General features: G+C 41.9%; 1 protein-coding gene across 3 annotated transcripts in view; it reads left to right on the forward strand.

Moving 5' to 3' along the window:
• The window catches only part of POU6F2 (POU class 6 homeobox 2), a 427,905-nt gene that overhangs the window by 85,074 nt on the left and 315,564 nt on the right, over positions 1–27,267 (forward strand). For 2 of the 3 annotated variants that reach the window (XM_054726468.1, XM_054726469.1), the window contains exons 1-2: positions 5,578–5,595; positions 9,634–9,805. In XM_054726468.1, the coding sequence (XP_054582443.1) occupies positions 5,578–5,595; positions 9,634–9,805 (190 nt within the window). Of the gene's footprint in view, positions 1–5,577; positions 5,596–9,633; positions 9,806–27,267 lie in introns of those variants that run through there. The other variant, XM_028160000.2, reaches the window with a different exon arrangement.

The following is a 27,267-nucleotide window of genomic DNA, read 5'->3' on the forward strand; positions in this document are numbered from 1 at the left end:
CTCACCCGGACCCAGGATCCGGCTTCACCCGTACCCAGGGGCGCAAGGCCTCACCCGGACCCAGGGGCTCGTGGCCTCTCCCAGACCCAGGGACCCAGCCACACACGGGTCCAGGGGCGCGTGGCCTCTCCCAGACCCAGGGGCGCGTGGCCTCACCCGGATCCAGGGACGCGTGGCCTCACCCGGACCCAGGGGCGCGTGGCCTCTCCCAGACCCAGGGGCGCGTGGCCTCACCCAGACCCGGGACCCAGCCTCACCCGGATCCAGGGACGCGTGGCCTCACCCGGACCCAGGGGCGCGTGGCCTCTCCCAGACCCAGGGGCACGTGGCCTCACCCGGGCCTAGGTGCGCGAGACCTCACACAGATCCAGGGACACATGGTCTCACCTGGACCCAGGGGCGCTTGGCCTCTCCCAGACCCAGGGGCGCGTAGCCTCACCCGGACCTAGGTGCGCGAGGCCTCACCCGGATCCAGGGACACATGGCCTCACCCGGACCCGGGGGCGCGTGGCCTCTCCCAGACCCAGGGGCGTGTGGCCTCACCTGGACCTAGGCGCGCGAGGCCTCACCCGGATCCAGGGACACATGGCCTCACCCGGGCCCGGGGGCACATGGCCTCTCCCAGACCCAGGGGCACGTGGCCTCACCCGGGCCTAGGCGCGCGAGGCCTCACCCGGATCCAGGGACACATGGCCTCACCCGGACCCGGGGGCGCGTGGCCTCTCCCAGACCCAGGGGCACGTGGCCTCACCCGGGCCTAGGCGCGCGAGGCCTCACCCAGATCCAGGGACACATGGCCTCACCCGGACCCAGGGGCGCATGGCCTCACCCGGGCCTAGGTGCGCGAGGCCTCACCTGGATCCAGGGACACATGGCCTCACCCGGACCCAGGGGCGCGTGGCCTCTCCCAGACCCAGGGGCGTGTGGCCTCACCCGGGCCTAGGTGCGTGAGGCCTCACCCAGATCCAGGGACACATGGTCTCACCCGGACCCAGGGGCGCGTGGCCTCTCCCAGACCCAGGGGCACGTGGCCTCACCCGGACCTAGGTGCGCGAGGCCTCACCCGGACCCAGGGGCTCGTGGCCTCTCCCAGACCCAGGGGCGCGTGGCCTCACCCGGACCTAGGTGCGCGAGGCCTCACCCGGATCCAGGGACACATGGCCTCACCCGGACCCAAGTGCGTGTGGCCTCTCCCAGACCCAGGGGCACGTGGCCTCACCCGGGCCTAGGTGCGCGAGGCCTCACCCGGATCCAGGGACACATGGCCTCACACGGACCCAGGGGCGCGTGGCCTCTCCCAGACCCAGGGGCGCGTGGCCTCACCCGGGCATGGGACCCAGCGTCATCCGGGTCCAGGGACACATGGCCTCACCCGGACTCGGAATCCGGCTTCACTTGGACCCAGGGGCACGTGGCCTCACCCAGACCCAGGGACGTGAGGCCTCACCTAGACCCAGAGGCGTGTGACCACACCCGAGCCCAGAGGCGCGCAACCTCGCCCGCACCCGGGTCCCAGCGGGGTTTCGTCTTCTTGATCCCAATTCCTGTTGGTCAATTCCCTCTCAGCAATTCCTTCGGCCATTTTCCCAGAGCTCCAGGATGGCCGCTGCAGAACTCGTTGGGCGGCGGCTCAGCGAAGCTCCTGTGTGCCTGGTGCACGGCGGCGAGCTGGTCCGGTGTCGCTGCGTCGTCCCTTGGGTCTGCAGTGGTGGCCGGTCGCCGAGCATGCGCACCTGGCCGCTTCCGGGGCATTGAGATTCTTGAAGGACTCGGAGGTCAGCAAGCACGGAGTCTCCCACCCCATGTCTCATAGGGGCTCGTCTGTCCGTGCTCGGCAGCCAGCGGAGCCGTCCCCTCAGCCGGAGACCGCCGGGGGAACTGCGCCGAGCATGTTCCAGGCCGCCATTGTGTCGCCTGAGCCGTAGTTCTTAAAGTGTGGTCTTTGGGACACTGGCATCAGCATCATCCCGCATACCCCTCTTTTATTCTAGTTGTAGAGCATCCACTCAGCCAGCCCTCTGGTGGTTCTGGATGGTGTCTGCTCTGCTCTCCTGTCGTAGTCTCAAAGTTGTTGTGGTAGGCAACAATCAGGCTTCCGCCCTATGCCTCCATCTTGGTCCTCCTTTGTATAGTTAAGTCTTGATTGTTGTTGGTGTCACTGGGAGGGCCCTCTTTGTCTATAAAGGAAGAGTTGCTGTGCAGGAGACACGTTTATGGGCCGGGTCTTGGTGCAGCAAGGCTTTGGCGCTCACTGAATCTGCCTGTTGAATGTGTCCCTTATGCGCGTGGTTGAAATCTGGTGTCATCTCCCACAGACCACTAGATGCCCTCGTTTCTGGGTCTCCAATGGGGTGTAGATCAGCTACTGCCTTAGGCACTCAGCAGGGATTACAGCAAAAACTGTAGTTTCCTCCTCCTGTCTGAGTGGCCCTGGAGCAGTCCGACTAGAACAGCAGTTCATCTGATCAAGCTGCCAGAGGGCAGGCCACCCACATGCACAAGCCGTTGCTTGGAGCGCAGATGCGCCTGCAAGACTTGCGGGGCGGGTCTTCAAAACGTGCAGGGCGGGTCCCAGGGCGGGGCGGGGTCTCAGGGCGGGGCGGGGTCTCAGGGCGGGGCGGGGTCTCAGGGCAGGGCGGGGTCTCAGGGCGCCAACAGGCCATGGCGCGGCGAACCCCAATGGCTGCGAGTCTGCTCCTTCTGCCTTCCACGTTTCTAAGCCCCCTCGTTCCGCACTCCAGCGCAGCAAACACTGATTGCTGGGCGCACCTCCGCAAGAGTCCCGCCTCTCCCCGCAGGCGTCTGGGTCTCCCGCGCGTCCCCAGAAGCTGGATTTCAGGGTGATGGGGAGCTAATCTCCCCTAGGTTTGGAACAAAAGCCCCCTCCGCCAGCCCGACCCACGCGCCTCCGCACCTCATCCCCTCCGATTTGCTGGTTTCCTCTTCCCTCTTAGCTGTAAATCTACCATTCAGCCATCTCTCCTGTAGTTCTGGGTGGCAGACGCTCTGTCCTCCAGTCGTGCCCCTGAAATTGCTGTGTGCGGCGCAGTTCGCAGTTCCTTTGTTTAACTTTGCCGCCTTCTTGGTTCTCCTCTGTCAAAATGGCTAGAGGACTTGAATGTAAGATGGGAAATCCTAAGAATCCTCCAAATCGGTGTTGGCGGCCTCCGGGGCCCCGAGGATCTCTCTGGGCAGCTCGGCCAGGTCGGTGGTGCGGATGAGCCCCTCCTGCAGAAAGATGGTCTCTTCCTTCACCGAGAGCCGCTGCGCCGAGTCCGCGAGCCCATGGGCCCGGCTGCGGTGCTGACTGAGAGGAGCAGCTGCCCGGTCTGGGGAGACGCGAGCAGCAGTCGCCACCCTCACCAGTCCATGTTTCAGTTGTATTTCCGCAACTGCCATGCGAGGCAACAGATCAGCCTTTCACCTCCGCCGCCATCTTTCTCGGTCTCCGTAAAGCCATTTCTTTTCCTAGGTTTTAATCCATGGAGTAGTGCCTTGGAACCCGTTTGTCCTCACTCTGTTTAGTATTTGCTAAGTATGTGAGATTTTCTGCTTTTCTTAAAACAATTTTTGTTTGTAGTCTAGGAAGTGACATTTTTAGTGTTTATTGATTGTCATTAATTTTCAAAATTTCAACAATAAATATATATACTTATATCAATAAAAAACATAAAAATAAACTATGCTTTATTCCCCAAAATCAAATAGATTGTGTTTTTAAAGATTGTTGATAGGAGGGAATATTAATGATAAAAAATTAGAAATTCTTTTGAGAGAAAACATTCTATACTACTTTAAATATCGAAAACTAACCTATTTACTAATATTTGCTAATTGGTAAAAGAAAGATAAAGATTATTTTTCTTTGTGAATAAGGAAATAAGCAAAAAAAAAAAAAAAACACCTTAAACCCAGGAAGGTCTAGTTTCTTCCTCTTAATTATTTGGGATTTTGATTTTTACCTATTCTCAGTGGGAGAAATTAAATACAAAATATGATGCTGTCTTTGCCTCTTAAATTGGCTGTAGATAATTTGTTTTCACCTTTTTCCTATTTAAATCTTGGCATTTTCAGACAGGGGGGAATCCAGTACATTTTTTCTTTATAATTGATATAAATTTTCTATTGATCCGTTGAGTATCACCTTGCCACACTCTGGCTCTTCACAACCAAATGAATTGTTTCCTTGGATTTTTGAAACTTGACTGTCTTATGTACATTTTCCTAAAAGCCCTTATGACTGCCTGCTTCATAGTTGGTTTCTATGTACATAAAAATATGCGGGACCTGGTTCAAGCTCAGTTTAGAGGAGTGTGGGTATTTCCATCGCATGGCCGTCACTCTACACGGGTGCTTTGCTGAGTTAATAATCTTGCTATCTTTTGTTTCTCTGACTACAAAATGAGAATGATTATGCTCACAAAACCCCGTTGGTTGAATTATTGATGGTCTTTAGCTGAATTATATCTTTGTTTATCTGGAATTTTTAACAACTTGCTAAAAGCCAAGTTGAATTCTCCTCCTTCATATAGTGCCTTATATCTGTTCTTCAAATAAAGGTTTTATAACAGAAATACATGGGGACATCTTTATTTAAAAATTATATTAAAATATTATGAATTAATATATGATGAGAGTTCTGCAGTTACTATGTACTAATCTGCATATAGTTATATATAAATAAACTGAAAGGAATGTTAATGAGGTAAAAATTATTAGGATATGAGAAGCACTGGACAGAAGTGAACTTGGTGAAGCCTTCTAGACTATTATGGCAGAATCGTTAAAAGTTAGAGCTCTGACTTACATGAGCTCATTTACATTCACTGTCATTTAAGTGTGCACATTCTAGAATGAGTCTCAAGAAGCACTAGATCCATTAGGTAATATAATAAAGATGATAAGGGAAAGGCCTTCCATAGTTGTATAATTTGAGGAAATGTTAGGTTAAGCAGAGTTGAATTTGTTTCTTTCCTGGAAGACTTTTCTATTGTGTTTTTCATGTGTATAATTGCAAAACTCCTTTTTTTAAAAAATGTTTTTATTGATTTTTAGAGAGAGAGGAAAGGCTAGGGATAGAGAGATAGAAACATCAATGAGAGAGAAACATCATTGATCAGCTGCCTCCTGCACCCTTCCACCAGGGATGGAGCCTGCAACCAGGGCATGTGCCCTGACTGGGAATTGAACCGGTGACTTTTTGGTTCCTGGGTCAACACTCCACCACCTAGAATACCGGCCAGGAGCAAAACTCTTATTGTAGAATATCTTTTGGGACAAGTGTTCTGTGGTACGGGCTTTGGAAAATACTGTTTTATTCCAACGTTTTCATTTTCCAGATGAGAGAACCAGAGGTGAAAGTGGTTAAATGATTTGCTAAATTTATGTACAGAGTGAACCTGAATGCACGCCTGGATAGTTGATGCTGCCTGCTGTGCTCTCTACCACACCATATCGCCCCATGGATTTCACCCACGCAGTGTCGGACAGACAAGTGCTTTGTTCTTAGAGTCTGAAGGGAAGAAAAACCAACAGAGCATCCTCTGGGAATCCATTATCCAGATTTAAAGACCCTTCATGGGGTCCATAATTCAAGTTCTAGAAAATGCCATAAGTTCCTAAGTCCATGGGTGTTTTCACGCAGTGCCCACTGTACAGAAAGATGTCGATCTTTGGAGATGAGTCTACTACGGCTCAAATACAGCTTCACCATTTATTAGCTCTATGGCTTTGGGACAAGTCACTTAGCCTCTCTGAGTCTTAGTCTTGTAACTCTAAAACGGGGCTAATACCTGGCACAGTTTGGGTGACATTAAATATATATGAAGTGCTTTTCTAGTAAAGGCATTTGCTACATGGGACGTATTTTCATTCTCTAACAATGCCTGGAGGAGATTTAAATAATTTCTGGGTAGTTCTGATGTTGATTGCAGTCCTTTCATTATGGGGCACAGTGAAATTTTTGTTGAGATTTTGCTAATAGAAACTACCTCTCACGCTTCTTTTCTTACCATCTGGCTCCTGGGTCTCCGATGAACCTTGTGAGTGTCCTGTATTGGCACATACCATGTCCCATTCTTGCACATTTCACCATTGTTCATATTGGACCAGTCACTTTCTTCTCTCAGGGCTGATAAACGAATTGCAGGGAAGTTCCAGCTTCTTCACCTGTAGTGTGACAATTTCAGATTTTCAAGTAAGAAGTCTTCACCAGCTTGATTTTTTGCTGGCGCTGGCTATTTCTGTTCCCGTTTGCTGCTGCAGGCATCCTTGTACATGTGGAACTTGCAGCTCTCTCACATCCCTGCAAGCGCCCGTGCAGGTGCACATCGGAAAACCATTTCTGCACTCTGGCAGGAAGGGATTTTACAGACTGCCATCGCTTTTGGCAGGGAGAGAATGACTTCGAGGCCCTGTGCTGCTTGAAAGAGGCACTCCCCCATCACATATACGACTGTACTCGGTGGTTACTGCTTGTGACACATTTTCAAATGGACCCCCCAGTGGCTGCAGCTGTGATTAAAAGCTGTCTGCTCTCTGCCTCACTGGGGGTTTCCTGTTTAACCATGTCAGGCACATATATATGTGGGCTGCAGCTGCATCATGGCAAATGTAAAGTGTGTTGTAAGATGAAAAATCAAATGAATACTTGAATAACAAACTCCTGAAATTTTCAAGCTCAGGTCACCGAAAGATACTAGTTGGGGACCTAGCCATGTATGAGGTGCATAAAAGTAATTTTAAAAAGGAGAGCTAATGGTCAGTGAATATATACCATCTGCCAGTACATGCTTTGCACACATCAACCAGACTGAACATCTTAGAGATTTAAGTGCACTTGAACTTAGCAGCTGCATTTCAGCTCCTCTGTGTGATTCAAGCTTCAGTTAACCATTTACAAATAAAGCAAGAAGAGAATATTCTTGTTTTAAGATTACCCAGATATTCACTGATACGCTAATAACCATGTTTGGCTTATCCTGAGGTAGTGCATGCCATTCTAAACACAGTTTACCATGAACACTACCTTAAAAAATGCTCAAATGAGCAGGGTGGCCTCAAGGACCAGGTGTCCTGAAGGCACAAATCACACCCCTTCCTTTAGATTACAGATATTGAGTATTGTTAAATTTCATAAAAAAAAATGAACGTATTAGAATGCAAACCCAAGCTCTTTACTTCATGTGATAAGTATACATATCCAAAGCCATGAGATAAAGCAGTGAGCGCTCCTTGCTCAACCCACTCAGCTCTAGTAACTGAATCCGACGAATCCAAACACACATTCTTTCTTAGGTACACAGGAAAGAAATTTGGGGGAAATGTGAGAATTTTGTGTCTCCCTTCCCCTCTGCCTGCTTCCCCTCCCGAATGTCAAGCTCTGCACATCTCAGCAGCCAGACACAGTAGATGAAATGCTAATCTATCACCAGCAAATTTAGGCTGCCATACTACGAATCGACCCTATTGATTACATTGATTATATTTCAGATATTTACAATATAGGCAGACAAGCCTAATTTATTTTCTAAAGAGTTCAAGGTAGGTATCACTGTTTCAGGGTTGGGGGCGGGGGGTGGGGGGGACAGTGGAGAGATGTTTGTGGTTGCTATCTGCAATCATCTGATGCTGACAGAGAGTGGTATTTTATTTAGTAATTAACAGTGTAAAGGGGAGAGGAGCTGTCATGTTGGTTCTTAAGCTGGGGAATGTGATGAAAGATGATATCTGCGGTCTCATCCTTTCCACTTGTTTAGGATTGTCAGGATGAGAAATGTCAGCATTATGAAAGCTCGGCTCTGCTCTTGATATGATAAAACCCTTCAAAAGCCAGTCTTCCTCGCGCCCCCGTCCCCCTCCTTTCTCGCTCTCTCTCTGCACTTGCTTTTTGTTTATCCTGTTTTGTTAGATGGCAGAAATATAATTCTTTTCTTTCTTCCTATTATAAGCCACCATTTTTGTTTTATTATATGTTTCACAACCCCTAATGCCCCACTGAAAATTACCTTGTTAAATGACAGTGTTTCAAAGCCATGAATCCTTTCCACCATTCCCTCAGAGGTTTGAAACAGTCAACAGACTGTAAAGAATAAATAATAAAAAAGTATTGATTATTTTGATGACTGTGAGATTCAATTAAGTATTAATTTTGCCCTCCAGTGGACCTATCAAGGTATTCAAAAGGGAGGATTCGGCTCAGCTAAATGCGTGCTGAGTGCTTCAGCCTTAAATAGGGAGAAAATGTGTTTACCTACAGTATTTGAAGAAGAAGTGCATTGATGCACAGAGTCCAATATTTAAGTGCTGTGCAAATTAAGCCCTGGTGACAGTGACATTGTTTTCAGTGGTATGAGTATTGACTAAAGAAGTGCATTTGATGACAGCTTAAACTATTTGTATTGATTAACATTTTCATAGATTATCATGTGTCATATCAAATTCACTTTTCAGGCATGAATACATTTAAAAAAATAACCACAGGCAAACCACAACCAATGTAATGATGGGACAAGAGAGCATGCGGCCCCACCTGCTCCTGCACTGGTCACCTGTTTCCTGCCCAGGAACCATTTAGGCATGAACTTGGCAATAAATAGCTCCCAGATAACGCAAAGAGAGGGCACTTCTTGCTTTTTCTTTTCCTTCTGCATCCGATACTTTTGCTAAAACAATATTGTGCATCTTGGTTTGCAAATGGAATAGAAGGCTACACTTGGACAGTATTTCTCTGACCCTAAATTGCCCTCCTAATGAGCTGAAGATAAAGCAGATTTAAATTACTGGGGCAGAAAGTTTGCCTTTTTTGAAGGTGATTTCTTTTTTTCCCTTCCATTTTCTTTAATGCTCTGGGTGTATGATGCTCTAGGTTTCCGAATTATCGAACACAGTTTGTAAGTATTTTCCAATTCCTTTAGAAATGTGTAAACCGATTTTCATCTACGTTGTTGTGCATTGCTTGCTTTGAAATGTGCATTTGATTTGGGGTTAAGCGTCAGTCCCAAATCTGGGACCGGTGGAGCCAACTTCTAAGGGCGTGTATGGAATTTACATAAGAAATCGCTTTTATTCCGGGGACAGCGTTTGGCGGACTCCTTTCTCCCTATCCCTTTTCTCTGCTCTGGGGATAGGGTTTAATTGCTTGTCCCCCAGGGAGAGGGCTTCTTAAAATAGCCAGCGGTCCCTCCATAGGGTGCGCCTTCCTTTTCAGCGTGTGGCTGAAGTACAAACCCAGCACTTTCTTTCTTCTTTACTGCATTAAAGACAGAACAAGGTGTAAAAACATTCGCACAAAAGCACATCCCACAATTAAAGCCGTGTTGGTTAGGTTGCTTTCAAAGAAGTTTTTTTTTTTTTTTTTTTTTTTTTTCTCTCCCCCTCCGAAGCCTCCTGAATCTCTCACATGCTAGTTGAGCTTTAATAGGGTGGGGAGTAATGGAGAACTCCTCGGATCTGTAATAGCTCTTCACTTGACTGCAGCCAGCAATAACAGCGGGAGCAGCCAGAGATAAGAGAGAGAGGAGAGCGGGAGAGTGTGCGTGTGGAAGAGGGAGAAGAGAGGGAGAGGGAGAGAGGACGCGCACACTAAAGCTGCCACTTTTTTCCCTCCCCGGCACTCTTTTCCCCCCATCCTAGGATCCAATGATAGCTGGACAAGTCAGTAAGCCCTCGCTGTCAGTGCGGAGTGAAATGAATGCGGAGTTGAGAGGTGAGGACCAGGCTGCTACTTCAGACAGCGAGCTGAATGAGCCTCTGCTTGCGCCTGTGGAATCAAATGACAGCGAGGACACTCCCAGCAAGCTCTTCGGTAAGTCTGTCTAGGTATTTCATTTCAGCCCTACCCTGCTGTCCGGAAGAGCAATCCCCACACCCACCCCTTCTTCTTCTTCTTTTTTTTTTTTTTTCTCTTCCCCCTGTGGTTCATTGAATGTTCTCCTAAGTCCTAGAAAGAGGAGGCTCGGGTCTTGGAGGGGCAGAGCCCCGGCAGGCAGCCGAGTCCAGCGGGCTAGGAGGATGCCCTCCAAACTTTTCCCAACAAGGAACTTCTTCGCTGCCCATTTGTGACTTGTCGAATATTGCGCGAGTCCCCCAGCTAGGAATGATGTGGAAAAAAGAAGATGGTAATAAGAATCAGGAAATCAGGGCCATTGTGAGACTTGGTTAACAATTATTGGATCAACATTGACTCGGTTTCAGCTTGCTTTGCAGCCTTTTGTTAAGGGGGAAGGAGAGTAAAGTGTTATTATCTGTAGTCAAAAGACCACAGAGGGGAGCTGAGAAATATCAATACAAGTCATTCTGTGGCAGGTAAACAAAGGTGACTGCGGGGATGGTTCAAATAAATAACATTTTATAATCACAATTAGTGTCTCTTTTTTTTAAAAAAAGGGCGGTGAGGTAAGGAAATAGGTTCTTTGAGTCCCTTGCCTGACCTTTTCCCCTTTAGGATGTTGATAGCCTCTTCCTAAGTGTGGAGGCAGCTCAGGACCTTTTAGGAATCTTTGTTTCATAAACAAAACAAAAAACAAGCAGAGTGCCACTCCAGCAAAGACATCTGTTATTCAAACAGATGACACTCTGTAAGCCAACTCAAGCAACTGTGATCTCTAATCAGAAAGGGGAGCGGTTGTTGGGGCTGGTGACTGAGTGATGGATGGTGATACTTGTCTCTGCTGGAGAAGCGCTTTATGGGGCAGAGTGACATGTGGCTTTCAGAACAGTGGCTCCTGAAACACTTGCTTTAATTATTTTCCAGTGTTTATAGCACTAAACATCTAAATATCTATATATATATCTATATCTCTATAATACATGCTTACCTGTGTATGTGTGTGTATTTATATTAACCTGACATAGAAACCTGATACCTATATATGTACATAATCAGGCAGAGAACTGCTTGGTCTCAGGTTATAAACAATTGTGTTCCTGAACTTAAAAAAAAAAAAAAATCAGTGCATAGACTGCTTTGCTAAGAAAGTCATTAATTCAGTTTAAAATAGGAGCTTTATTTTTGTTTAACCTCTAGAAAGAAAAGAGCTTTGATAGTTTGGCAATTCTAGGCCAGCTTCACCTGAGGAGTGTTTCTCTGATTTCAAATGTTCACTCAATCAAACATTAGGGGGGGTGCTGCAGAGAAACTTTGTTAATTTTTCTACTGGTAAAATACCGTTGTATAGCAGATTCCTGCTTCAAGGGATTCTAGCATATTACCCGTTCTTCGAAAAGCAGCGTCTCTACCTCTGACATAAATTTTCCATACCTAGGCATTAAGGTGTCAGCATTTTCACTCTAAAGAAATATTTTGTTGTAGTCTCTTTTTATCTGTGTAGGAAGAGTTGTGTCCTAAAACACTCATTTCATTTCAGGGGGTTAGTGAGAGAAGTCAGATAAAATTATAAATTACAGGAACGCAAAAGCCATGCCCAGCCTCTCTAATGTTGAGTAACTAATACTTTGACTTTTCAAAAGCAATTGATTGTGTATTTAACTGCAGAAAAAGGATTATTTGTCCCTAAACTTTCCATGCATTATTAAAAGTAAATGCATGTTGTAGACTTTCGCTTATAAGCCCAACTTGTTTTCTTCTTCTTCTCATTTTCCCCCCATTGGTTTGAATGGAGGGGTAATTAATTTGGCTTCTCAACATTTATTTAGATTTTCCACCATTGAAAATTGTTATAGATTTATGTCACTCCTTACTGATTTGCATGTGTAGTGAAATCGCTTTTAAAAATCCAAGAGAGTCAAAGAAATTTGAATTAAAACTTCATTGAAGATATATCATAAGTGGAATCTTTATGGTTAAACTAGGAATCATAGCTTAGTTTAGTAATCATAGTAGATACTCATCTCCACTTTGGATTTCTCTACTGCTGAATTTGTAAGAGAGAACCCAGAACAATCTATATTATATTTTATATTCTTTATATATCATCTAATTGTGTTTGGCCTCTAGAGTGAATATTTTCCAGTTTCCAATTAGGTAGGTGAACAGTTTTGAAAACTTGAATAAAAGAACCTGGAGACAATGTGAGAGAAAACAGAATGCACATTGGAAGGAAAGCATCGCATGTTGTCTAAAATTTCTAAGCTCTGGGGTCTGTTACGCTCTCACTTTTTAATATCACTGGGACCTTAGCTTAGGAATTCTAGCTTATGGAACTGACTAAAACTTTCTCTCCCAGAATTTTTAGCAACTTTGGCCACACTCAACGGGTGATCATTTAATAGACCCTTATTTTATTTGCCATATTTATGTTCAACTTTTTTGCTTTTATATGTAGTGTTGATTAAATTTTTACTTGATAATGGAGAATTACATCATTTCCTGAATAGCTGAGAGTATCCAAGTTTGTTCCTAAATAATGGTTTTCTCATATACTCTCTTAAAGCATCATTCCTATAATATATGCACTGCATTACTGAAAACTGTGCTCCTCTAATGGAAGAAGCAGATTATGACAAATCGTGTACCTCTTGATATATTTACTTTTGTGGGGAGACATTAAGCAACACCAGGAGAAGTTTCAGTATGAATAGATTTCTTTGGCGGTTACTCCTCCTCCTGTGTCTTGTTCACATTAGCAGTCCAGAGGACAAGTCTGTTTCTCTCACAGTATGGCACCTTCAGCACAGAACTGCAGGGGAAAGGCTAATGCTGATGCCCTCTATGGATAAACAAAGGAAATTCCAGGAGCCATTGGGCCTTTTATGCCTCCCCTTAAATTGCACCTCTGCACTTAACAGCATCCAAAGAGAAACATACTGTGCAGAATATTTCAGTGCTCTGAGCAGCTCAGAATACCAGAAGGAGAAACCAGAAGCCATATGCCAGCCTAAGTAGAAAGTTCAGAAAAGCGCCCTTGTGTTTTATAGAGTAATTACATCAGAGGCAGCGTTTTGCTTAACTTGAACAGCCATGGAAACTAAAGTACACTTAAGAGAGATGAATCCACATTTCATTGAGAAACATGTGGTTAGCTCGTTCTCTGTGATATCATTAAGTGGTGCATTGTTTACTCTGGTAAAGCCTGTAGAAGAACGACCTCCTTTTTCTGTTCCTGACTGTATTATGCTAAGCTCCGAGCCGTAGGAAACCATTTGTAGGAGAACAGATGTGTGTTCTGGGGGCGACATTACCAGAGATTCTGGTTCTGTGTCTCACTGTGCTTCAGCTGCATGGTCAAATGAGTGATGCCACACAGGGCCAGTCGTTTAATATGTGATGACATATTCAAAACCATTCTCAACATTGAACTTTGGGAAACAATCTCAAAGGAAGAGGTTGCTGTGTTTCTCTCGTGACATTTATAGCTCTCGTGTCAATGTGGTGCTTCATTTTTAGTTATGCCCATCAAGAATTCAGTGTTCCACATTCCGTCAAGTTGGATGCTAAAACTCAAATGGTAGCATCAACAACTTGGCCAGGAAAATGGCCACAGACAGGATGAAAGTCATATAAATCCCTAGAAAAATATCTGTGCTAAAGTTTGCCCATGCAGTGTCAGCTAAGAAGGGAGGCCACATAAAACATACCCCCAAATATTTTCTCCCGTATATGATTGAAATGTGAATGATGATTTGTTAACACTTCTCCTCCTAGGAATATTTTTATTGTTTCAAGTTAAACCTCATGATTGCTGTTGTTCAAGCCCCAACTCTCTTGGGTGGCGGGGTTAGTTGTCTCTGCGTCTTGCCTCTCAGTTGTATCACACTGCACGTGAATTGTGGCACACAACTCCCAGGCCTCGAGCTGAGATGTAAACAAAAAGCCATATATAAACATTGTCCCTGGAATAAAAATGGGTGCTTGGCTTTCTCTTACGATATTACGTTTTCCTAGGTTAAAAGAAATTGCATGCAATGGTACTGGTAAGAGTGGGTATTTTCAATGTCATTCATCTGTGAACTATTGGGAAAGGGTTGAAAGTTGAGTCAGTGATTCTTCCTTGCTAGAAAATGCCTTGGGCTGTTCCGTTCCTTTCCTCTCTGTTATCTTCCTCATCGAAACATGCATTATAAGATTATTTTTTAAATTGCCATCCAGTTTGACTTGATTAGAATTTATGGCAGTAGAGTCGTTTTCAATGACAAAAGGATCAAGGACTAAATTATCTGTCACCCCTTGAGACAGTGGTCTCTGCAGGTCAGCGTGGAGGTCATTGGTAGGGCATCATGAGGACTGCACGTCCTGGTGATGCTGCCTCTCTCCTGTGCATAAGTGGAGCCTTCATTACGTCATCACCGTCTTTATTACTTTATTTAAATGTCTCTCTCAAGGTTTCAGTGCCTTGGATATTTGTAATATTCTGATAAAACATGCTGGGGCCAATAATCAGGATATAGGGCTTAAGCCCAAGAGGGATTTTGCTGGGAGGTGATGAGGACAATTCCCTAGAGAAATCTATTTTCTTAAAATATGCATCGTAATTCTATATTTTTGAAAGCTTCAATATTATGTCAATTAAAAATTGATACTATTTTTTTTTTTACTGAAGAACGTGTGTTTTGCTAGGGAAATATTATAACAGGATATTTTTAGATCAACTAAGTAATTTGAGTGATAGATTCTAGGTGAAAACAATTATTTAAAAGAAACCAGTAGAAACCTGTATTTGTGTAAGTAAATGGGATGCATGTAAGGTATTTGTCAAAAATCAATTATAGTTTAATAGTCAAGCCCTTGTCATGCTGCTCTCTGATGACTGAGGGGGAAATGCACCTTTAAATACATGTCTTAACATTTAAGAAAATCTAATGCACTAATGTATTTCTTTAAAAAAACACCCCCCCCCAAAACACCCCAGTGAGAGTCTGTGTGTGTTTAAACAAATTTAGATGAGTATTTTTTACCCCATTGTAACACTGCACTGATAAATAAATCTACTTTAAATAGCAGGCGTAAGCTTCAAAATAAAAGTAAATTCATGTTAAATGGCAGTGATGTTCAAACTTTTCATCATGTTCGTTGTTGAGCTGTGGAGGATAGTGCCTAACCCTGACATGAGACTCAGTGGGGACTTTCTCAGTGTCTTCCTTTTTGGTCCATTTGCCATGCTTGTGCTCAGATCAGACCTCTGCTTAGAGAAGAAAGTTCAGTATTTGCAGTGTGTGAGGATGCTACTGCCTGGGTAACACATTAGCAAATCAAAATGCTGATGCGGTTTTGCATTTTTTCTTTTATTTTGACTGTTCGGCTTCTTATTTTCTTGTTAAGTGGTGCTATAAACAACTGGAAATAAGACAAAGTATTAGAAATATTAATCTGTACCATCACCCCATAAAATGATTTCATTTTCGTCTTTTTAATGTCTGGGGTGTTTCTGATTTAAAGGTTACATGGCATAATAATGTTTTTGTAGTTCGTCCAGGCCAGTTTATGTCATCATTAATAAATAGAGGTGCCTTCCAGATTCAAGCTCCCAAGGCTCAGCCCTTGAGTAAATTGCCTTCTTTCCCAATTACCTGATTTAATTATAGAGTTAGCACTGCTCTTTTCAAGAATTGAACAAACAAAATTTCCTTTCACTTCAAAAATGAGACGTGGCTGTTGGAAGTGGACCTTGCCTGTTATTAGACAGTAAACAGATAATTTGGGAGAGGACTGGCACTTGCTTTGATTGGCGACCTTGCTGATTTATGTTTGGGGATTAATAATACATCAGACACTCGCACATTAAAAAGAAAGTAGATGTGAAGGAGGGAGGGTGGAGGGTGCAGTTTCGCTATTGGGCTGCCCTGATTGTTCAGCTCTTCCCTGAGAACGGAGGCCTTTGCAGGAGCAGTCCCATTTACCCAAATATGCACCTGGCTCCAGTTGGTTTTCTTATGCTAAAGAAAAAGATAGCAAAGTGTTTATACCAAACTGGCACCCTGTCAGGGGGGCAATCTGTGTAAAGTTTCCTGCTGTCAGGTTAATAAATTTTTAAAAAATATCCAAAGGCAGAGGTAGCTGGAGAAAGCTCATAGTAACAGCCATTCCCCAGCAGATGGGTTTGTCTTTAATATCCAGCGTGGCCCTGGAATTTTCTTGTTTGCTGGCTTCCTAGGTTCTGTACTTCGCTGATGTTTTTGTTTAGTTTTCCTTGGATTAATTCCATTTCGGTCTTACTTTCAAAATGTTTATCCTTTTAAATTTCAAGTGTCATTGCTTTTAGAGGGAAGTAAGTGAGCATCATTTGTTTCAATATGCTGTTTTACAGTTGCACATATACCTTATGCTGCGAGCCTAAATGAGGTTCTAAATCTGTCAACACCGGACTTACCTTTGGGAATACCTTTAAGTAATATGTATACTAAAATTCATTCATAAAGGAGTATTTAGGCTTTGGCAGTATGGGGGATTCTAATGATTTCTATTTATTAAACATGTTGACCTGACCCAATATTTTAAATGTAAACTCCCACCCTCTGATTTTCAAAGTCAGCTTTCATAACAGTATGAAACAAGGGCATAATAGTTTGGTGACATCTCTTGCACTATTTTGTGACATTGTTGTGAGCTATCAAAAATGGACAAGCTTTTTTAGTGTGAACACAGAAATCAGAAAAAACAATTCTCAGAGAATGGAAATTAACTTTCTTGTATTCAAAAATCGCTTTAAAAAAACTACCTAATCAAGATCCATAGTTTTTGACATCTCTTTTATTTTATTTTTTTTTTACCTGTTTAACATAGTTTTTTTCTTTTTTAAGGTATATTCTAATTTTATTTTTCCCATCACCATTTACCCCCCCATACCCTCCTTTTCCTCCACCCACTTAAAAAAGTTTTAGTATATTATATGAAAGTCTATATTTTATTTGACAGTTTAAAAGAAAATCCATACTCAAGCTTCTCTTTCAGTCTTTCCTTTTAAAGTGCTTTTAAGATCTTATATGTGACAAGAATATACAGTTTTTAATTTTAATTAAAAAATTACCCACTCGGAACAACATAACTTATACAGTCTCAGCCACTTTTATTAGAGGACTACACTGCCATCAAAACTATTTGAAAATATGAGGAAAAAATATAGATTACAATTAGACAAACTAAGTAATATTACACATAAACTACATGCTTAAGAGGTTTGCTTTACTGAAGACCATTTGAAAATAAGAATCTGTAATTAAACCTTTTTTTAATCAAGAGCTTTAAAATATCCTTAGTAAATAACTAAAATAAAACCTATTACTGTTGCCTGAGAATGAAGTAGAATTAAGATATTTTTAGGACATTTATAATGTACCAATGATAACCAGCATGAAACCATTTAATGATTTAATGAATGTATTTGGCGGTAGCAGTTTTCTTAGTATTTCATCTTTTTTTTTCTGTAAAATAATCAGTATTTTCCAGATTGAGGTACTTTCCAAGTATCTTGTGTTACTTTAATTTCATCCTATTAATGAGGGGGGAAATTCAGTAGTAAAAGTTTGTGAAAGCTAGGAAATGCATGTTTAAAGATTATATCGAGTGTTTTAAAGTAACAATTTTGAAATTCCACTTGCAATTCTATTTGCTTATCAGTCCCACACTTTATTTTTGCTTCTCTGTGCTTTTGTTCTTGGGCGTTACGACTGCACAGCGAATAAATGTGATGCCACCCATGGAAAACGTGCGTGTGTCCCTAGTGTGTCCTCCATATTTTTCCAGTGTTTGTGTGGGACTTCCAGTTGTCTGGTCAAATTACTACTATGCGTGTATTTTCCCTATCATAAAATTAATAAAGCCTAATTTATAATATTTTTGCTCATGCTATACATACATCACTTAAGTATAGTATTGAAAAAAAAAAGTTTCTATACTATACTTAAGTATAGTAATGAAAAAAAGTTTCCAGATAAGCTTATTCAAATTACGCTTGTGAATAAAGGACAACTAATTACATTATAGGATTGCTTCAGGCATAGTTGGGCGATAATCCAAGTTCCAGTGTCTTCTTTGAGACTGCTATTACACTGAGCAGAAGAGACAACAGGATTTCTCAGAATTTGTGCCATTTAATTCAGCCAGGAGATTTAGGGGTTCCTGCACACTATGATTTATATATACTTAAAGCATACCAAACTTGCCCAAGCCAGAAAGACCCTTGAAATCTAAATATTGGGTGCCTAAATATTTGTCTGTTTGTAGGATATACATATATCACAAGATAAACATCTTTCCCTTTTTTAAGTGGAAGGTATTTTGTGTCCAGTAGTTAGTAAGCACAGTTTTTGTTACACCCTCCTGTTAGGATTCCATGTGCCTAAATATACATTTACATGTACACATATCAAGATAGATGCACAATAAAGGAATCATATTTTAAGCATTTGATATTAAAATAGCATGGTGTGATTAATCTCCTTTTGCAGTGCTTGATGGCCACATATGTGCTGATTTGTCTTTTAGTTTCAATATGGCAAAACTTATTTTCGTAAATTAATGATGTGTGGTTACCTATTGCATGACAAAAAATCATCACTGTTGAAGTAGAAGGGAGCTGAGGGATTAATTTGATTTAAAAATTTGAACATTCAGAATTGTCTAAAAAGCCCAAAAAAGTATATTGCAGAATGCATTCTCAGTAAGCTCAACCGAGGCTAAGAGATAATAAAAAAGTCAAATGGAAAATTTTCCTGATTTTAAAAATTTATAGATGTGGAACGTGGTGTAGGTGGTGAAATACCCTTTCCCAAACCTGCATTTTCCCTTAATGTATCTAATTTCATTTAGCAAAATATTGGAAGATATAAATGTGTCAGAAAAGAAACATACAGTTTACAAAATGAAAAGCACTGCAGTCTATCTGTGGGTAAATATTCAGAACAGGGCTCATCTGGATTATGTAGGAAAACTTCCATAAACTTTTGGGAGGAAACAAACACTGTTGTTTTAGGTGTTAATTGGCTCATCATTTATGATTCCTAAGATTAAGTCAGGTTTTTGTTAAGAGTTACCTAAGATATTATTCATGTTTACAGGAATACTGGTCTATTTCTTTGCTTTAGTTTAGAATATTTACTTCTCCCATTAGATTCCATGTTTATAGTAATTTTCTAACAATCCAACCAGAATCTGCAGGCAATCAGTAAAGTGTTAAAAAGTAAGCAGCATGTTTTCAAAGGGATTAACATCTATAGGTGCCTGATTTAAAAAAAAAAAAAAAACGTAAAGGACAAAGCTGGTCCGATTGGAGACTGCTGATGGCACTGAGCTGAGGGGGTTGCCCAGGCCTCGAATGGTAGCTACCCGTCTTGTCATCTGTAGTGTATCAATATGTTTTTATAATGATACAATAACCTGAACCCTGTAACAGTTTATGGTCCTTTGGAGAATTCTTATGGATTCTTAGAGTGACGGAGGTCTGAGAAAAGATCTTGAAAGCTTTCACAAAATCTGGCTGGGTGTCAGAAAACGGGTATGGCTGTGATTTAGCTGCCAAGGAATCCTATTGACGGGGAACATCATTAAACTTTTAAGTTAAAACAAAAACCACAAAACAAATGGTAGACACAAAGGGGAGGGGTACCAAAAGGACAGCAGAAATTAACAAGTGCTGAAGAGTCTGAGATAGGAGGCAAAATTCAGCAAGGCCAGCGTTGCCCTTGATATCCTACTTAGAAATAGGATTTTGTGTCAATATTATTCTGAATATTGCAGTGTGCCCTGGAAATATATATATATAGTGCATTTCCTTCATGGAACCTAGCAGACTGGGTTGTTACTTTTTTATTTTGCCTGGCTATTTTTAGTCAATAAATAAAGAACTTGAATTTTGAATTTGGCACCAGCGAGACACAAATCCAGAAACAGCAGGAAGTAACCATGACGAGTAACTTCACATCAGTATATGCACACAGACCTCAGACTTCTTAACATTTATAATACTGCTAATTTCTATGGGCCTTTTAAGATACACTTCCACATGAGCTCTCAAAACCCATAAAAGTATGGCATGTAAAGTAAATTGTTTGTCACTTGCCGACGACCTGCCATATTTATTGTCAGGAGAAATGGACATTAGTTGGAAAAGCAGTTGTTAAAGGCCAAACAATTTTTAAAGATGGCAAAGATGTGCTAGGGTTTTCCTTTTTCTAACAATAAGCCACCCCTTCAGACATCAAAAGACAAGATAATAAGACACTTCAAGCACAATTCAAGATTATATTCAACATCTAAAGGCTCATCTCTTGTCAGTTTGCATTTACTCTCCCAGGGATGTGATGCTTCTATCATTTTTCTGTCAAGAGGAGTCTGGCAGAAGAGACGAGGGCTCTTATTTCACACACTTAGGGTTTTTTATCAAATAGCCCACACTTGTTCTGATTCAGCCAAAATGGGGGGATAATTTGAAGAAGGTCATGCACAAGCAGAAAAATCTCATATTAATTTGTGTGATTAGAAGGCATTAAAATTACATGTTTATATTAGTTGCTGAGATGTTTTGTCAATTTATTTGGTAATACACTTTTGCAGCCTAGAAAAAAAAGACTTAAAATTCAAAAATAGATGGCTGAAAGTCAAATTGTTTCCTTTAATATAACCATATTTGAACATTTAACAAGTGAACATAAAAATAATTTAATGCCTTTAGTTTAACAATATTTGAAATGAGCTTATATAGTGAAACACTTCATGTACTGTAAAAGCAAAATAGCACAATTGTGTCCATCAGAAGAAAGAAATATATATATGAAATTATTTTTAAATACTTTAAAGATTGACTTTATATATTTAAAATATAGATACAAGGTGATGACATTTTCAATATAAATGTGATTATGTGGGTATTTTATAATGGTTATCAAATTTTTAACATGTTGCACTCTTTGAAATTACAATGTCATTTTATTTGTCATTTAATTCCATTCTTAGTATATATGCCCTTTTCCAGAGAGGATACTAGAGAATAAATAAAACAGGTGATAAATTATTATTATTATTCTCTGTCAAAATTTATCACGTTTCCTCCTTTGCTCTCTGACAGTCACAAAGCTGTACAAAGAAACATTTTTTATTTTTATTTTTTTTGGAGAGGGGCACATTTATAGAAGTTAAAAGAACCAGCTTTTCCTCTCAAAATAAAACAATTGATGAAAATAAAACCATAATATCCTGGGATCATTTCTATATTGTATCTTTGAAATTACTTTCTCAAGGAATTTTCATCAACTCTGTGTGTCCATTTGTTACTAGTATATTTCTCTTCTTTGCTGTGAAAAGTTTTGAAACGGATTTTCTCACATTTGTGCTACTTTCCCCTATAAAAAGATGTACATACATCAGTGTAGGTACAGCGTGGTACAATAGAAGTGAAACCCATACTTTGTTCTATTTATTATATAGATGTTTTCTCTACTATACCGTTCATGCAGTGAATTCATCTACTCAACAAACAGTGTGAGCACCTGCTTGCGGCAGGAGGCGGGATGGTTCTGGGGCCTCGGTGGGGAATACACCAGACAGAATCAATCACCTAGTCTAGCTCATCCACTGCACGGGATGCTGAGGATGGAAAAACGAACCAGTCACCCCACCTTCGAAGAGCCTAGAGCCTGCATTACATATTGACGTTCTATTTGCTTCGTTGTTTCCTGTGACTCTCCAGGAAATCTCAGTCTTCACACTCATGTATTTCAGAAGTTGTTCATTGGTCAGAAGCCTAAATATTTGAGAAAAACTATTACCCAAAATGTGAGAAAGAAGAGCAGATTGCTAAATGATTTAGGACCTATTACATTCACAATGTTCTTATCATAGAGTTTGGTGCCTACTGCTGCAAAACACAAATGCCATTCCTTTTTTAATTGAATTTATTGGGGTAACATTGGTTAATAAAATTATATAGGTTTCAGGTGTACAATTCTGTAATACATCATCTATATATTGTATTGTGTGTTTACCACCCCAAGTCAAGTCTCCTTCCATCACCATTTATCCCCCCTTTATCCTATCCTACCTTTCCCACCCCCAACTCTTTCCATGGGGTAATCAACATACTGTTGTCTGTGAGTTTTGGATGCACCTTTTCTTTTTTTCCTCTTTGCTTTAATCCCTTCACCTTTTTCACCCAGCCTCTCAGCCTCCTTCCCTGTGACAGCTGTCAAATGCCATTCTTTAGTACTTGTTTCTTCCTCATGTCCAAAGGGAGAAGGAACTAGATTTATCTCTTCCTCCCTATCTCTCCAGTCTCTATTCTTCTTCTTCTAGAATTCATGTTTGCTTATCTACACTAATAAAAGAGAAATATGCAAATTGACCATACCTTCGTGGCACCCACCAGCCAATCAGGAGTGAGTATGCATATTAACCCAACAAAGATGGTGGGTTAATTTGTATACGCAGGCGCTGAGCAGCTGGGGGTGGGGTGGGATGCAGACGTTCTGCACCTCCCCAGCTTCTCCGGGCCTCTGGGCAGCATGGGAAGGCGGAAAGGCGGCTCCGGGCTGGAGCAAAGGCAGAAAGGCAGCTCTGGGCCAGAGCAAAGGTGGTGCCAGCAGCCAGGGGAAGGAAGGCCCATTCTTGCACGAATCTTCGTGCATCGGGCCTCTAGTTTGTAATATAATAGTGGGTCACAGCTCTGGAGTCAGACCTTGGGCAAGGTACATATAGGTTCAAGCCTCATCTTTTCTATCTCTAAATGGAGATATCGATGGCATTTAACTCATAGAGCAGGCTTGAGGTTGAAATGAGGTGACATGTAAGCCCTATTGAGTGCTTGGAATGTAACCAGCTCTGAATAAATACCAGTCGTACCACACTTTATTAAAGACTCAAAAATGAGCTTGCCATTTTTAGAAGGAATTTGATTACCTTTTAGCAGCAGGTATCAGAAAACCAACAACAAAAAATCTGTGACCTTCAGAATTAGCCCTGCTCCTCCCTAAGGAAGCATCAGCCCCATGGCTTTCTTGGTCAAAGAAAAGTTCCGTCCTTTTCTCCTGATGACAACACCCCTTCCTTCTTCAGGCACAATAGACATGGCTTTCTCTGACTGTCCATTCAGGAAAAAATGAATAGATAACAACCAGTTTCTAGAAGAGACACTAATTTACTATATTTTTAAAATATATGTATATATTTTATTGATTTCAGTGAGGAAGGAAGAGGGAGAGATAGAAATATCAATGAGAGATAATCATCTATTGGCCGCCTCCTGCAAGCCCCCTACTGGGGATCCAGCCCACAACCTGGGCGTGTACCCTGACTGGGAATCAAACCGTGACCTCCTGGTTCATAGGTCAACACTCAACCACTAAGCCACACCGGCCAGGCTCACTATCTTTATCTTGGACAATATGTGGGCAAGGTGGTGAGCAAGGATGGAAAGGGCAGTTACATACTTTATTCTCTAAGTTTAAAATGTTGGCTATGATTCTTTTGAATCATAGGGATTTTAAAAATAATTTTGACATTAAACAAATGATATGAAACCAGACGCCTGTGGGCAACAGCAAATGCTTCTTTAACTTGTGGTTCAGTCGGATACCCTGATGGCAGCCTGCCTTTGGACAGTGTTTCTCCACGTTGTGCTGGCTGCCTCTCCCGGGGAATTTACCAGCTCTTAGACCAAGCACTTCTTTCTTTCCACATTGACCACATTGTTGCCAACACTAGGGAATATAGCGTTTGCCTCCAATTAAATGCTCAGATATCTTTCAGAGGATGCTTTTGTGACCATATCAAGGTGAACTAGACAAAAATTTCAGAGCAAGAGCAACATCCCATTGAAGTCACATGAAGACAGAAGGATTGTAACCAAGGGTCTAATCACTGCCCTTGACCTTCACAGAGGGGTATTTGAACATGAGAGTTCAAATAACAACCTGATAGGGTGCTAAAGATTATGGAAAGGAAGGCAAGTAAGGAGCCTGCACATGGGAATGCTTAGTAAATGTGAGTTCTTTCCTTCCCCCCGGCCCCCCCCCACACACACACTTCTTAGAGCAATAGTGTATCTTTCTCAGGTCAGAGAAGTGATCCTGTAGGGAGTGTGGATCTGATATTAATGATCGCATGAGGGAGGGGCTTTATATGATAAGATCTGCTTTCCTAATCTAAATTTCTCCATAAAGGCCCAAACTCAAGCTAGATATTGAGAGTATTATCTCTCCTCCAGAAGTAAAGAAAATTCGATTAGTTCCTAGTGGGGTGCCCTTTCTGCCTCCAAAGTAAAGCACTTGTCTGAAAGGGTTTGGTATGTGCGGTCCTGGAACATGGCTGTGACTAGATGTCTATGGTGTCTTCAGTCCTTTGTGGATTTTTATAGCCAATGTTTAAATAGGATTGTCTAATCTTTAAGAATAAACCTTTTGCCGAAACCAGTTTGGCTCAGTGGATAGAGCGTCAGCCTGTGGACTGAAAGGTCCCAGGTTTGATTCAGGTTGCGGGCACATCCCCAGTAGGGGGTGTGCAGGAGGCAGCTGATCGATGTTTCTCTCTCATCGATGTTTCTAACTCTTGATCTCTCTCCCTTTCTCTCTGTAAAAAAAATCAATAAAATATATTTTTAAAAAAAGAATAAACCTTTTTAAAAATTCATTGATTTCTTTTTAAGAGGATGAGAGAGAGAGAGAGAGAAAATGATTTGTTGTTCTGCTTATTTATGCATTCATTGGTTGATTCTTGTATGTGCCCTGACCAGAAATGGAACCTGCAACCTTGGTGTATCAGGATGATGCTCTAGCTAACTGAGATACCCAGCTGGGGAAAACCTTTTATATATATATATATACTAGAGGCCCAGTGCACAAATTCATGCACTGATGGGGTCTGGCTGGCCCACCCCAATGGGGGCCCATTGGGCCAGGCCCACTGGGGGAGAGGCTGTGGGCGGTTGGCGGCCAGCCCCGCTCCTGATCGAGGTGTTGGGAGCCGATCGGGGGCCTGGGTCAGCCCAGGGGGTGGCCAATCGGGGCCCGGATCAGGCCAGTTTGCTGCTGCAGTGCGCATCATAGCCACTAGTCGTTCTGGTCATTCTGCCATTCTGGTCACTGGGCTTTTATATATATAGATTTTAGAGGAATATACTAAAAATAAGATAACCTCAAAAAACATTCAGTGCAACACTTTTAAGAATTGAGCATGCCATGAATATTTAAGTAGGTTAAATTGACATTTAAAACTATATTTGGGGAAAATATGGTTATTTTTACTAAGGATATTTAGAGATTTAGGTTGAGATTACTACAACCTACTTCCTTTTACAGACATCAAAGTAGTTAGAATCACTAAGGGAGCATCTTTGTGTTGTTGCTATTACCATGGCAACCCCACACGTTTTAAATTACATATTTATTCATGCCCCATACATGCCTATCAGAAATTATTGGCACTTCTAAAACCACTTATTTAACATGTGTCAATTGATGTCGATAAATATATGGTGATATTGAAAAACATTAAATCATGTTTCCAGATTGAATTAATGTACATGTTCGTGTGAATATTAAGAGAGAAACTCTCCTTGAGAGTGCTAGTGGCAGTGACTGTCTCCTTCATATAATGTGTTTCTTGACAGTGCTGACTTTCTTCATTGAATGAACAGGATGTTTGCCCCTTAGGTACCCCAGCTTTTATTGCAGTTCCTTCGGTGGTTTTGTCGTGGGGTAACTAAGCAGTGGCTGCCCCACTGGGTAGTGTCATCATGGAAAGGATAATGTTCGAAAAACTAAGACAAGGTTGAGCTCTATTAAGGGATTTATATTGTACAGAGGGAACACAAGCCACCTCCTCACACTGTGCTATACATCGGGTACAGACTTATTTATTGAGCCTCTTAGCCAGCCTTTATGTGCCTTTCCCACCCTGCTCCCTTCTAGCCACCACCTTAAAGACACTTTCATCTAGCACTGCACTTTATAGCTGAATTTTCCATGTTTTTATAAAAGTTAAGTTTCATCTTAACAAGTCCTGATTAAAAGTCAGTGCATAGGAGAAGAATTGCTTCTTCTATATAAGATTTTTAAGAAGTATTGCTCTCTCTGATTTTATGCTTCATGGGGGTTCAAAACCTACCTTCCTCAAAATCCTTGATACTTTAACAGTCTTAGACACCCCTAGGAATATCTAGTTTACCTTCTTTATGTAAATATTTAAAAAGGCTTTCTCACTATTAGGCACTCTGTAAGGTGATTTGCCCCATAAAAATGGCAGTCCTTTTATATTACCCTTAGAAAGGACACCTTGGTTCTTGGTTTTCTGTTTCATCAGAGATGCATTCTTTTCCTCTATCAGCTATTCGCATTTTAGAGAAAAACCTATAGATTCTATATAGCGGTACACTGCTAGCTAATAGCACCCCATATCAATTAGATAAAAGAGCCAGGTACAAATAGCCATTTCATATCTTGATGTGGTTTTTAAGTTGCTTATAATGAAGGTATTGAGAGGTTATTTTATCTAGAAATACCTATTGCACGTATCCTAAACTGCTGCCACCCTCTTTTTTGTGGTCAAAATATTTTGGCTAAGCTTCTTGATTTCCTCATTACAATGAATTTTGCCTTCCCTTGCTTTCCAGATCTCCTTTCATTTATTAACCTCGTTTGCAGCCCTTTCCAGTGTTTGTCTGGTATTATCATGACTTGTGCATTTGTCTGCCTCCCTTGCTGGGTAGCAAGCCCCTAGAGGACAGATAATGGATCTTGCCTATATTAAGTGCCAGATAAATGTTTTTTGAATTGAACTGCTTCTGAATTGGATGTTTCTGGACATCATCCACACTTGGCAAATACTTACTGAATATTAAGGGAAATAGACTCTTCCCACAGGAATCTACCATTCAACTAAAGTAAGAATATGTGTGTGTGTGTGTGTGTGTGTGTGTGTGTTTTGTGTATCAGCAAGAATAGATAACAAAACAAAGGTAAAGAAGTGTTTGTTCACATATTCAACAAATATTTATTGAGAACCTTTTGCTGTTACACTAGGTGCTGAGACTACAGTGATGAAATTAGACTGAAGTGGTCCCTGTTTTCATAGAGTTTACAGATGGTAGGGAACTCAGGTATTAAACAGTGACCCCCCCCCCCAATTTTTAACTTATCTTTACTTTTGAAAGTATTACAGATGTCCCCCTTTTTCCCTATTGACCCCCGCTCCAGCCCCTGCTTCCAGGCCTTACTGTTGTGAGGCATGCTCTGCAAGAGAAGTACTGGGTACCAGAGGAATGAATAATAGGGGGCATGGCCTTATTTGAAGGATCGGGTGTTATGGTGGACATTGAGTTCACAATGTGTGGTTATTACATTGGCAAATTACTTGTCTTCAACTGGAAACAGTCTTGGTGAAACTAT

The sequence above is a fragment of the Eptesicus fuscus genome, chromosome 14, assembly GCF_027574615.1.
Source record: "Eptesicus fuscus isolate TK198812 chromosome 14, DD_ASM_mEF_20220401, whole genome shotgun sequence".
Lineage (NCBI taxonomy): Eukaryota > Metazoa > Chordata > Mammalia > Chiroptera > Vespertilionidae > Eptesicus > Eptesicus fuscus.